At 46.6% G+C, this 14064-nt stretch overlaps 2 protein-coding genes across 2 annotated transcripts; one reads left to right on the forward strand and one right to left on the reverse strand.

The window, feature by feature from the left end:
* Positions 1-2820: 2820 nt before the first annotated feature.
* ccr6a (chemokine (C-C motif) receptor 6a) lies at positions 2821-4245 on the forward strand. The gene has a single exon (XM_085771150.1). It carries the CDS (start codon positions 2836-2838, stop codon positions 4093-4095), a length of 1260 nt encoding a protein of 419 aa, XP_085627276.1. The 5' UTR covers positions 2821-2835; the 3' UTR covers positions 4096-4245.
* Positions 4246-8052: 3807 nt separating this feature from the next.
* On the reverse strand, positions 8053-13444 carry LOC146961060 (kelch repeat and BTB domain-containing protein 11-like). Its single transcript, XM_085771647.1, has 4 exons — positions 13253-13444; positions 11290-11454; positions 9998-10584; positions 8053-8519 (listed from the first exon to the last, which is right to left on the reverse strand). Exons 1-4 carry the CDS (start codon positions 13442-13444, stop codon positions 8192-8194), a joined length of 1272 nt encoding a protein of 423 aa, XP_085627773.1. The 3' UTR covers positions 8053-8191.
* Positions 13445-14064: the final 620 nt, after the last annotated feature.

The following is a 14064-nucleotide window of genomic DNA, read 5'->3' on the forward strand; positions in this document are numbered from 1 at the left end:
GTTTATATCATTGGAAAACCCGATTAGTCGCCTTTACAACCAGGTACACCTTGTAAGGATCGTACATTCGTGGAATGGGCAATCCCCAAAACAGAATTTGTCATCATTGAAGGTGTTTTAGCCGTTTGCTGTTGGTGAATAATGAAATAGAGACTTCTGCCAGCCGACAAGCTTTTATTTCCTTGCAAGGAAAGGTCAGTTCTCATCCGAGCGGTGACGGTAAAGAAAAAACCCAGAGAATGGGGAGATCTGAACATTTATACTTGAGGAATGCCCCCTAAGGGTGTGTCCCACACCCCTCTGTCTGCTGCAGGGGTTGGTACCTGGGGCATCTTGCAGGGTATTGTGTTTAGGTGAGAAGTTAAGAGGCCTAGTCAGCACAATTCAAAATACAAAAAGGTTTGAATATTGATGAGAAAGTGAGAGGTTGGGTGTCTCAGGTACTTGAAATGCAATGGAATTGAATTGGGTGTTTTACAAAGAGGTTGAAATTACAATTACAAGGTCTAGACATTAAAATACACAAATGGGTAACAAACAAAAGGAGATATCCTGGGGGGAAAGCAGGGTGTGGGGACATCTCAAGTGATTAAAACACAGGAAGATTCAAATTTACCATTACAATGGCAACCTCAATGTAGTGAGATATCGGAATACGATTCTGGAATCAGTGGCGTTCCAATATCTCTAGGATCTGGGACCTCACTCCATCCTCCAGACTGGCAACGCTCTCCAACACAGAACCAGGATCGTGACAGGATGGAGTGACCTGCTGTGAGTCCAGACCTCAACCCAACTGAACTCTGGCTTGGGCGTGATGTACGTGCTAGCGTGACCAACACAACCACGCTGGTTGACCTTCAATAACTCCTGGTTGAGGAATGGGTTGTCATCCAACAGCAAAATATGGACTTTAAGGTCCAGTGTGTACAATGGAGGTAAAACCGTGACATCCAGCGTTCAGATTCTAGTTCACAGCGCTAAGCGGCAAAGTGACGACAACTGTGACTGGCAGTGTTTCGGGAGCATGGAGCGATGAGGTGAAGATCTTGTTGTGGAAGTTTTAGCTGTTTGCCGTTGGTGAATAATGTAATAGAGACTTCTGCCGGCCGACTAGCTTTTTTATTTCCTTGCAAGTGTGACAGTTGAGGTTCCTGTCACTATGCCTCCAATTGATCATGCGCCCTGGCACCGCATTGGCACCGACCCCCGAGGGTGTGTTTTACACCTGGGGCATCCTGCAGGGTGAAGGTCTAGACATTAAAATACACAAATGGGTAACAAACAAAAGGAGTTCTAATAACAGAACGTTACCAGACAGAGTTGTTTTAGAGGGAAATACAGAGACTGTTGATGAAAAACTGTCCCTGAAGGCAACACGCATCAGCGGTTTAGCATGAATTTACCTCTATTTACTGCTATGACTATAGGGATTATGGCAATGGGCCAATTTGCCAAAATGTTGAACTATCCCTTCAAGCCGTTGTGCCAGGGTTGTGTTCGGATCTTCAACAAGCTACTGAAGTCAGTGACAGTGTCAAATGATAAAGTGTAAAAATGTATGGGGTTTTTTTTGTGAGTGCGATCATCCAGTCCACCAAGCAACTCAGAACAAGAGTGAATAACAACAGGAATGTATTGTAGGGGATTTTGCCACATTTTTGCGGGGCGCTACCCACGCATTTAGCTGTGTTGCTCATTCCACGAAAGCAAGATCCTTACAAGTTGTACCTTGTCGTAGAGGTGACTAATCAGGCTTTCCAATGATTTAAAATATAGTGTCAAAAGGGAGAAATGATTGAGACTACACTCCTCAAAAATCAGTCACACAGGAAGGGAAAGAACAGAAACTACAGTGACAACGACTGAAACATGGCTGATATTATATGAACGGCATATTATATTGACATATTGTGGCTGTTTTCGACCCTTTTTCATGCCAACATAAATAAGCTGTCTCCATGTGAACACAGCATTAATGGATTTGAAACCAGCTCTGCCAATCAGATGGTGTGACCTAAGAAAACCAATAAAACCTGAAGTGAACTGTTCTGATAATAAACTAAAGTGAAACACGAGCGTCTGAGTCGACGAGCAGAGACTTGAGTCGGTCTCTGGGGGGACAGGACGAGACCTGCATCTGGATTTTAAAAAATGTAAACAACATTTTGAACCTGATGGTAAACACAGATGCCGTCAGCCTCCAGACTCTCAGACTTCCACCAGGGTTTGTGATCCAGTCAGAGACCTGAACCTCTCAGGGTGCAAACCTGGTGTCAGACCCCTGCTGGACCCAGACCCAGACCCAGACCGGCACTCTGAGACCAGGACTTGGATGTTCAGGTAGATCTCTGAAGATCCCCGAGTCCTGCTCTCGTCCTCTGCAGCAGCTGGACTCTCCAACTTTTTCTTGAAATTTTACCACCTTTTGAACTTTTTTTGTAGAAATTTTACAACTTTTTTCTTGAAATCTTTTTTAAATAAATCTTATCACTTTTTTGTAGAATTGTTTTTAAAAACTTCTCTTTTTTTTGATATTTTTTACCACTTTTCTCTAGCAATGTTTAAATGTTTTTGGAGAAATTGTACCAATTTTTCCAGAAATGTGTCTACAATATTTCCAAAAAGTCACGCCATTCGCCCTAATTGGAACATACATTGACTAAAAAAGTAACGCTCTTCAGCCTCAGAACCAATATTTGTGTATTTCTTGGGTTTCCTTCAACATTTTGCCCAACGGGCATCCGTGGTCCAATAAGTGCCAATTTAGGAGTTATAAAACCACCAACATGAATCAGCTCTTCTCCTTCTTCTTCACAGCACAGCTCCAAGAGGATGGACTTCCCACAGTACGAGGAAGAAGACTACGTCTACGACCTCTTAAACGATACAGACGGTTTTGTCTCACCGTGCGGTCACGAGAACAACCACCGCGTGGAGCTGGTGGTCGGTCCGTACATCCACACCATCATCTGCATCCTGGGCTTAGTGGGGAACAGCCTGGTGATCGTCACCTACGCCTTCTACAAGAAGACCAAGTCCATGACGGACGTCTACCTGCTGAACGTGGCCGTGGCCGACCTGCTGTTCGTGGTGGCGCTGCCTCTCATCGTCCACAACGAGCTGTCGTCCTGGTCGATGGGCGCGGCGGCCTGCAAGCTGCTGCGCGGCTCCTACAGCGTCAACATGTACAGCGGCATGTTGCTGCTCGCCTGCATCAGCGCCGACCGCTACATCGCCATCGTCCAGGCCCGGCGCAGCTTCAGACTGCGCTCGCTGCCCTACAGCCGCGTCATCTGCGGAATCGTCTGGATCTTGGCCATACTGCTGTCCGTCCCCTCCTTCTACTTCTACACCTGGTACGAGTTCTCCCCCCCAATATTCTTCCCGGACAATGGGTTGAATTTCACCAACGAAACATATGAACAACTGACAGAGAATCTGACTATGGATGGCTTCGATGACTTTCTCTTATGGGATCAGATCGAAAATCACACCAGTCTCTTAGGCGACCTACTCACTGAGAATCAGACCGCCAGGTCTCCACAGTACGTCTGCGAGTTTAAGTTCAACAACAACAACAAAAACATGGCCTCGGCGACTAAGAAGGCCGTCCCCAGCATCCAGCTCGCCGTGGGCTTCTTCCTGCCGCTGTTCATCATGATCTTCTGCTACACCGCGGTCATCGTCACGCTGCTGAAGGCCAAGAACTTCCAGCGGCACAAGGCGGTGCGGGTGGTGATGGCCGTGGTGGTGGTGTTCCTTGTGTGCAACCTGCCCTACAACATGGTGCTGCTCTACGACACCGTCACCATGTTCGACACACAGTCGTGCGCCGGGTCGGACAGGCTGCAGGTGGCCAAGACGGTGACGCAGACCATCGCCTACCTGCACTGCTGCCTGAACCCGGTGCTGTACGCCTTCGTCGGGGTGAAGTTCAGGAACCACTTCAGGAGGATCATGCAGGACCTGTGGTGTCTGGGGAAGAAGTACATGGGCCCGCGCCGCTTCTCCAGGGTCACCACCGAGGTCTACGTGTCCAGCCACCGCTCCATGGACGGGTCCAGCGACAATGGCTCGTCTTTCACCATGTGAGGACGTTCAAGTTCAGGTCCAAACTTCACTCACATCTGTGAAACATCTGTGTAACGTTGTGGTGTTGTTGTTTCCGGCTCAGTCAAACTCATGAGGAACGAGCTGCAGCCGCTCTGTTCATCTTTAGTTTTGATTCTGACCAAGGTTATTGTAGTTTTAATTAAAGCAGAAGTAAGCGATCCGGTGGTTTTGGCTAATGCTGCGTTCCAGGCAGGCTTTTGAAACCGTAAATTACAGCTTCAAGTCACGACTTGCGACTTTGTAGCGTTCCAGGCAACCCACTCGTGTTTCTCCGACCTGTTTTACCTGTGAAAGTCACTATAACGGCCACTCGTAACTTCTGACCCGTGAAGTCGTACCAGATCGAACTGGTACCACTTCACAGGTCGGAAAGACACGAGTTACGAGTTGCCTTGAACGCACCATAACTTCTTGTCAGCCGATGGAGTTAGCAGCCCCCGCCCTCGTCATGGATCTATTGGTCCTCGTCCCTACGTCACCACATTCAGGCGCATCCCTTGGCTGCACACACAGAGAGGACTGCCCCTTTATGCCGTTCTCTCTCCTCATTGGATAAAGGTTGTAGGATACAAGGAAAGTTTTCTCCTCGGCTCAGAGCAGAGCAGAGTGACTGACAGACCCGTGTTTCGGTCCAAACACTCTATGTAAGTGATTGCTGTCAGAAGATAGAACTATTTAAGACTTATGTTAACACAAAAATATTGCTTACTTCTGCTTTAACTAAAACTACCCCTACAAATTGGGACACCCCTTCAACAATCACATACGTCATCAGTCGTCTCTGCTGGCTTTCACATAAGCAGACGTAACAAGCTTTTGCTAAAAATCCTGTATTCAAAACCATGTTAACTTAATAAAATAAAATAAAATCAGACTAATCGGTTAATTGTAAAATATTTATTTATTGATGTAAATGTGGTGATTTCTGTACGTAGGCTACAGAGCCTCCAGGCGCTGCTCTGTCCAATACACATATGAACCTTCACTTTTAATTCAAACAGACTATTGCGACTGCCACAATTGTTACATTTCATCAATGAGACCAGCATTTATCTCCTAAAAAGAATGTAACCAGCCGGTGGTAAACCTTTAAAAACCTGTGGGTAAGTTAATTAGCGATCTTCTTTTGTCCCGGGATGATGACGGAGGTTGGCCGGCTGACGAGCTCTCCAGATGGGTGGTGTCTCCGTGACGAGCCGTTGATCTGCTCCACAGGTGGAGCTTCACTTCTCCCCAAAAACATTGGCAAATGTCTAAACAGCCGTCATTTGTTTGAACCCACCGCACATTGGGGATCTAAACAGCCCTACCACTTCCCCCTAACCCTCGTCTGAACCAGAATCGGGACACCACCACTTGACGTGAACGCGCAAAACGAAGGGTTAGGGCCAAGGGCTAGGGCTAAGAGGGGAATTGGAATTCACCCTAAGACAAAATAAAAAAACGAAATAAAAACTAAAGTAGGGCTGCAACTAACATCTCTTAGTTTTTTGTGAATAAAATGTTGAAAAATGTTAAAAACATCAGTCAGTGTTTCCCAAACCACCAGACGACGTCCTTAAATGTTTAGTTTTGTCCACAAACCAGAGAGAGACTCAGTTTATTGTCATAAAGGAACAAAGAAAACAGAAATATTCACATTGAAGAAGCTGCAATCAGAGAATTTTGACTTTTTTTCTTAATTAAAAAACTTTAAAAATAACCTCAAAATAGTTGGCATTTGGTAAAATTGGTTATTGTGCAATTAATCGATTAATTGTTGCAGCTCTAATAAACTAAAACTGATTCATCACCTGTTGAACTCATTAAAACTAAACTGAAATAAAAAAGCAAACTAAACTAAAAACTAATGAACATTTTAAAACTATAATAACCTTGACTCACTGAGCCGTGAAACAGGACAAACTGTGGTTGTCGTTGTTGTGTCTATGTTGTTGTGTCTGTCTGTGGTTGTGGTTGTTGTTGTGTCTGTGGTCGTCCTTCTCTGCGTCAAACAGATCATTTCTGTGTCATGTAATATTTGTAGATACGAGGTTTTTCAGAGGACAAATGTGAATTTTATCAGCGTTTCCTCAGCGCAGCGTTCATACCTTCAAAATAAAATGCCTCATCTGTGTGTGTGTGTGTGTTGTTGTGTGTTGCAGCAGCTTCTGAACTTCACCGGAGGATTTTCAGAATAAAGTTTGTCCTGGTGGTGAAGCAGGAGGAAGTGGGCTCCAACATCTTCACACTTTTATTTTGCTAACCGCTCTCTGCTTTGACTTCCTGTTTTATTTTGCTCACAAATGTTTTTTTAAATTGTTTTTTTTATAACATTGAATTTGACTGTAAACACTGTAAACACGTCTTTTCACAATAAAACGCTCTTTGGCTCAACACCAAAAGACTTTTATTTGTAGTTCAGGTCTGGACAGCAGGTGGCACCACACACACACCGAGTAACACACACACACAGTAACTCAGTATAGCTTACTGATGCGCACACACACACACTAAACACTGCCACCTCCTGTGTGTGTGTGTGTGTGCTGCAGTAAACTATACTGTGTGTGTGTGTGTGTGTGTGTGTGTGTGTGTGTGCGCTGCAGTGAGATTCTGATGAATCAACAGGAACCAATGAGACTCTGACAGGAAGTGAAGAGAGAAAATGTTCATTGTCATTGTCAGAACTAGAGCTGCAACAATAACCGATTATTAAATTAATCGTCAACTATTCTGATAATCTAATAATCCGTTTGAGTCATTTTTTAAAGAAAAAAAAGTCCAAATTCTCTGATTCCAGCTTCTTAGATGTGAATATTTCTGGTTTCTTTGTTCCTTTATGACAATAAACTGAGTCTCTCTTTGGTTTGTGGACAAAACAAGACATTAGAGGACGATGTCGTCTGGTGGTTTGAGAAACACTGATTGGTCAATAAAGTGTTATAAAATGTTTAAAAATATCAAACAACTAATCGATTAATCATTTACATAATCGACAGATTAATCAATAATGTAAATAATCGTTAGTTGCAGCTCTAGGGACCAGGTCTCAGTTACAGATGATGATGAAGCTGCTGCAGGAGGAATATGACACTGACCTTCACACTGAGCAGGTGTGTGTGTGTGTGAGAGGTCCAGACTCACAGGAAGTAGAAACGCTCCTCTCTGCCTTGTCAAAATAAAAGCTTCAGACACACAGAGAGAACAGTTTTATTTGGTTTATTTTGTTCCTTTTGCTTAGAAAGAATCAGACTTTGACCTTTGTCCGCGTGGCGGGGGGCGGGGCCAGATGTTCAGAGAGGGGGCGTGGCTAGATGTTCAGAGGGGGCGGGGCCAGGGCCAGATGTTCAGAGGGGGCGGGGCTAGATGTTCAGAGGGGGGCGGGGCTAGATGTTCAGAGGGGGGCGGGGCTAGATGTTCAGAGGGGGGGTGGGGCCAGATGTTCAGAGGGGGCGGGGCCAGATGTTCAGAGGGGGCGGGGCCAGATGTTCAGAGGGGGCGGGGCCAGATGTTCAGAGGGGGGCGGGGCCAGATGTATGTTCAGAGGGGGGCTGGGCCAGATGTTCAGAGGGGGGGTGGGGCCAGATGTTCAGAAGGGGGTGGGGCCAGATGTTCAGAGTGGGGGCGGGGCCAGATGTTCAGAAGGGGGCGGGGCCAGATGTTCAGAGTGGGGGCGGGGCCAGATGTTCAGAAGGGGGCGAGGCCAGATGTATGTTCAGAGGGGGGCGGGGCCAGGGCCAGATGTTCAGAAGGGGGCGGGGCCAGATGTTCAGAGGGGGCGGGGCCAGATGTTCAGACTACAGACTTGGGCTACAGATGGAAATTAGCCCTAGTGGCTAAATCTGGTACAACCATCTCTTCTCTGTTCCAGAAGTGATCAATGGTATTGTACACTGTCCTGTATTAATAAACTAAACTAAGAGGGGGGCGGGGCCAGATGTTCAGAAGGGGGCGGGGCCAGATGTTCAGAGGGGGCGGGGCCAGATGTTCTGCTGCAGCTCATAACAAACATCTGGTTTTCATGCAGCAACAAGTGAAACAGACTTCAGTCAAAGGCACAGCTGGACGGGGGAGGGGGGGGGGTTGAGGGGGGTCAGTTAGCGCTTTGTGGAACCGCTTCTAGTCCCGGTCCCGGACTGGACTCGGACTCGGACTCGGGCCGGTCCGGGTCCGTGTCCGGGTGCGGCCGCCTCAGACAGAGGACGAAGGGCACCAGGGCTCCCCGCGCCTCGGCGGGGGGGGGCAGCGCGTGGGGCAGGAACCCCTCCCCCCGGTCCTCGTCGTCGCGCACCTCAAACTGCAGCACCTGGGTCCGGTTCACGCAGTAGATCCGGTCCTCGAGCACCGCGCACCGGAACGGCAGCGGGTTCTGCAGCGGGAAGCTCGCGCCGCCGTGCCACGCCTTCACCACCGTGTTGTACCTGGAGCGTTATAAATAACATACAACACAATACAATACATGAATAAATACGGTGATTTTCCGAGTCAAAAAAGTATTTGTAAAGTAGTAGTAAAATTATTTATTAGCATGTTGACCATGTTACCAACTATAACAGACAACTAGAATATTTGTCTTTTTTTAAATTTATAATACGTATTTAGTTATCTGTCATTGGTGTTGTTTTTCTAAAAGAGGTTCCTATGTTCCCTGCTTTTCCCCAAAAGGACCCGGGGAACATGCAATTTTTGGTCCCATACCTGGAAGTGGAGTTGTGAGTGACTTTGCAGATTTTTTCCTATTTTTGAGTGAGAAGTTGAGTTGTGACTTTGAGTGAGAAGTGGAATTGTCCCATTGGTTGGGTTTAGGCCATGAAGAAAGGAGTTGGTTAAGTTTAGTAAAAAGACCAGGTAGAGGCTAGACAGGCCAGATAGAGAGAGAGAGAGTCCATCGACCAACAACAGCAGGGAACATAGGACCCTTTTTGGTAAAAACGGGGAACATGGGGCCCTTTTTAGTAAATATAGGACCCTTCTTCAAAAAGAGGGTCCTATGTTCCCCAGTATGTATTACGACCAGGGAACATAGGACCCTTTTTTGGTCTTGAACAGACACTCCCCTCCGACTAAGACCAATGCCCAATTCCAATTCTAGTTTTCATCCCTACCCCTAGCCCTTGCCCCTCGCCCCTTGAAACGGAGCTACAAGGGGCAAGGGTCGAAGGTCAACCCCTACGAATTGGGACACCCCTTCAACAGTCACATACGTCACATTCTGGGGAACATAGGACCCTTTTTGGTAAAAACGGGGAACAAAGGACCCTTTTTTTGGTAAAAACGGGGATCATGGGGCCCTTTTGGTAAAAAGGGGGAACAACGACTGGGGAACATAGGGCCCTTTTTTGGTAAAAACTTGGAACATAGGACCCTTTTTTGGTAAAAACTTGGAACATAGGACCCTTTTTTGGTAAAAAATTGTAATATAGGACCCTTTTTGGTAAATATAGGACCCTTTTTGGTAAAAACGGGGAACATGGGGCCCTTTTTGGTAAATATAGGACCCTTTTTGGTAAAAACGGGGAACATGGGGCCCTTTTTGGTAAATATAGGACCCTTCTTAAAAAAGAGGGCCCTATGTTCCCCAGTATGTATCACGACCAGGGAACATAGGACCCTTTTTTGTAAAAACAGGGAACATAGGACCCTTTTTTGGTAAAAACTTGGAACATAGGACCCTTTTTTGGTAAAAACTTGGAACATAGGACCCTTTTTCGGTAAAAACTTGGAATATAGGACCCTTTTTGGTAAATATAGGACCCTTTTTGGTAAAAACGGGGAACATGGGGCCCTTTTTGGTAAATATCGGACCCTTTTTCAAAAAGAGGGTCCTATATTCCCCGATCAGAGAACATAGGTACGCTGGTACGCTCCCGTTTTTCCCGGTATTTTGAGAACGACCCACCTGTGCACGTTCACTCCGGCGCGGTCCCGGTCCACGTCGAAGCGGTACACGAGGCCGCGGCGCGCCACCATGTCGGTGCTGCGGCGCCGGCTCTCGTTGAAGGGACACTCCTCCCACTCGTCGCGGCGCGAGTCGTAGCGCAGCAGCCGGTAGAAGAGCGAGCCGCCGGACACGAACAGCTCCCCGCCGCACGACGTGGCCTCGTGCGCCACGGCGAACGAGCCTCGCGGCAGCGGCGCCACCGCGGTCCACCGGTCGGCGCGCGGGTCGTAGCGCTCCACCGTGAACAGGCACTCCCCTCCGACGGCGTACAGGTGCCCGTCCATGGACACGAGCCGCAGCTGGCACCGCGGCTGCGTCAGCGGCCGCACCGGGCGCCACCGGTCGGTCAGCGGGTTGTAGCAGAACACCAGGTTCGATGCCCGCGAGCGGCCGTCCATGCCGCCCGCCACGAACAGGTAGTTGTACATGGTGCACATGCCGGCGCCGCGGGCCGGGACCGCCTCGGGCAGCCGGGTCAGCTGCTCCCAGCGCGACGAGACCGGGTCCAGGACGAACACCCGGCGGGGGCTCGGCTCCTCAGGGCTCTGAGGCACGGTCACACAGAGGAGGAGGAGGAGAAGAAGGAGGAGGAGGAGGAGACGAAACAGATGAACGACCAATCAGGAGGCAGCAGCGTTGGCACTGCAAAAACTCAAAACTCAATATTTTACCAAAAATATTTGTCTCATTTCTAGTCAAAACAAATCTCATTCTACTTAAAATAAGACTCATCACATTAAAAAGCAGCTTGTTTTTAGACACTTTTTACTTCTTTCAAGCAGATTTTCATTTGAAATAAGTAGAAAAATCTGATAGTGGAGCAAGTTTTTCTTCCTTATTACAAGCACAAAAAACTTGCTTTCACTGGCAGATTTTTCTACTTATTTCAAGTGAAAATTAGTTTGAAACAAGTGAAAATGATCTAAAAACAAGTTCATTTTTAGGTGATGAGTCTTATTTTAAGTGGAAAGAGATTAGTTTTGACTAGAAATTAGACATTTTGACAAGAAATAAGACAAATATTCTTGGAAAGATACAGTTATGTAGATATAGAGCTGCAACTAATGATTATTTTCATTATCGATTTATCGATTTGTTGTTTGGTCAATAAAATGTTAAAATATGTTAAAAACATCAATCAGTGTTTCCCAAACCACCAGACATCGTCCTCAAATGTCTTGTTTTGTCCACAAACCAAAGAGAGACTCAGTTTATTGTCATGAAGCAACAAAGAAACCAGAACTACTCACGTTTATGAAGCTGGGGTCAGGCGGGCTGTGCGGCCGGCTGCTCTCCAGCGACACCTCGCTGCTCTCGGCCACGGCCAGCAGCTTCCTCCCCTCCATCCTCTGGGCCAGGATGAGCTCCCGCTCCCCCGCCGAGAGGCGGCCGAACACCGCGGGGCTCCGCAGCACCTGCAGCACAGCAGCCGTGCAGTAGTCTATGTGATACTCAGGTATAAATGCTATAATATTTCAGTAAACCCAGTACAAATTTGGTCGTGAAATCAGCTTGTAAGCACTTTGACATCCAGGTTAAAAACATTTCTTTACCCATGTGCCCATGGCTGAGCTCTTTTAAAGGAGCATTATCGCAAATACAGCAGCAATAGCAATAAAAAAAAACTGAAATATGCAATAAATAGGCCAATAAATAGGCCATCAAGTTATGGCTCCCCTCAACCTATTTTTTTGCATATTTCAGTTTTGCATTTGCTCCACAGACACTACACAGACACTACACTGTTGGCTATGTACGTATACAAAATATAGCCAACAGTGTAGTGTCTGTGGAGCAAATGCAGAATTTCTTTTTGTTATGAGACAAGCCGGCTCCATCTAGTGGCCGAACAAAGAATTGTAATTTGCGATAATGCTCCTTTAAAGAACTTTAAATCTTTAAATCTCTCCACTGTAACACCTCTTAAAGCAGAAGTCAGGTGAATGTTTGTGTTAATCTAAGTCTTAAATAGTTGTATCTTCCGACAGCAATCACTTCTATAGAGTGTTTGGTCTGAAACACGGGTCTGTCAGTCACTCTGCTCTGCTCTGAGCCCAGGAGAAAACTTTCCTTGTATCCTACAACCTTTATCCAATGAGGAGAGAGAACGGCATAAAGGGGCAGTCCTCTCTGTGTGTGCAGCCAAGGGATGCGCCTGAATGTGGTGACGTAGGGACGAGGACCAATAGATCCATGACGAGGGCGGGGGCTGCTAACTCCATCTGCTGACAGGAAGTTAGACAAAACCACCGGATCGCTTACTGATAGCTTTAATCGTTTTAATACAAGTCAATATATCATGCTACAAGCTCATATTTTATGCTCTATTTTAGTCTAGTTTTTATTTCATTATATATATTTATTTGGGTTTTATGTAAATTTTTAAAAATTGGATGTTTTTATCTATTCTTCCGGTTACATTTTTTTGTTTTTAAGCACATTGAGTGGCCCCTTGGTATGAAATGCGCTATATAAATAAAGCTGCCTTATTGCCTACAACAAAACTATTTAAGTCTATGATAGGTACTACAGGTATGAACAGTGTACCCACCTAAAAATCAGTATACCTACCAGGGCCGTTGCTAGGAATTCTGGGCCCCCTTAAAGAATACTAAAGTGGCCCCCTCCCCCCTACCTTTTTTTTCTTAGACTACTTATGTATTATAATTTTTTATTTAGCCTACTTTGTTTTGATGCTAATGCAGCATTACTATAAGTATTAGTCAGGGTCTAATGCAGAATAATTCAGTCATACAAAGATTAGACGACTGGGGTTTTTATGGGCCCCACTGGGCGCTGGGCCCCTAGAGTTATCATCACCTTTCTCCCCTATACAACGGCCCTGATACCTACAAGATAGCAAATGTTTTGTCTTTCTTCTGGCTTTGGGAAATGCTTTGATCAGACTACAGCACTGACCTGTCAAGTAATTTTATGTAAAGCACATTGAGTGGCCCCTTGGTATGAAATACACTAGCCTATAAAGCTGCCTTGTTGCCTACAACAAAACTATTTAACTATAGTCTATGATACAGGTATGAACAATGTACCCACCTAAAAACCAGTATAGCCTACCTACTACCACCCAGATAGCCAATGTTTTGTCTGTATTCTGGCATCTCTTTGTCTTTCTTCTGTCTTTGTGAACGCATCGATCAGACCAGACCAGATCAGACCAGACCAGACCAGACCAGATCAGACCACATCACTGACCTGCAGGTAGTTGTCGCTCATGAACCGGAGCACGCGCTGCCGCTCCTCCTCCTCCCCCGCCCCCCCGCTCCTCTTGGCTCTGCACAGCAGCTCGTAGCAGTTCTCCAGGGTGACGGTGGTGGGGGGGCAGCAGACCCCCCCTGGAGACCCTGGAGACCCTGGTACCTCCCTGGAGGACTCCATCAGCTCCATCAGCTCCGATGTGTTGTTATAGATCCGCTCGGTCCCTCCGGTCCCGGTCCCGGTCCAGTCCGAGGTGACGCTGCGTCTGGAGCAGAGGACAAGGAAGGAACGCCCCTCCCTCTCCTCCTTTATTCTCTCTCTCCTCTCCTCCTTTATTCTCTCTCTCCTCTGCTCCAACTCAGAGTCACAGAGTTACAGTCAGTTCATTCATTTGCCTTGTGGAAGGAGACCAGACCACGTTGGAGAAAAAAAAGGGTTTGCAAGAGCTCAAAAAGGAACAAGAGGACGATAGATAGACAACCGATACACAGATAAATAAACAATTAATCAATTAACAGATAGTACAATAGAATAGATGGAATAAAAATGGACAATTTCCCCCCATGGACAGACTGGCGGTCACATAGGAAAGTAGCTACAGTCCTACGTATAAAAACAAATGCATACTTTGTAAAGTGCAAAGTGCCACTGGTGCCTGCAGCAGCATAATAATGAAAAAATAAAAATGAGATATGCGACTTTTGTGAGTTCAAGCTGCTCACAGCACTAGGAAAAGAAACTGCTTGCATGCCGAGAGGAAGATACCGCCTCTATCTCCTCCTCTGTTGCTCTCCCTCAGCTTTCTGCTG

Source organism: Trachurus japonicus, chromosome 24 (assembly GCF_045865225.1).
Source record: "Trachurus japonicus isolate A0001 chromosome 24, Traja_1.0".
In the NCBI taxonomy this organism is placed as follows: Eukaryota; Metazoa; Chordata; class Actinopteri; order Carangiformes; family Carangidae; genus Trachurus; species Trachurus japonicus.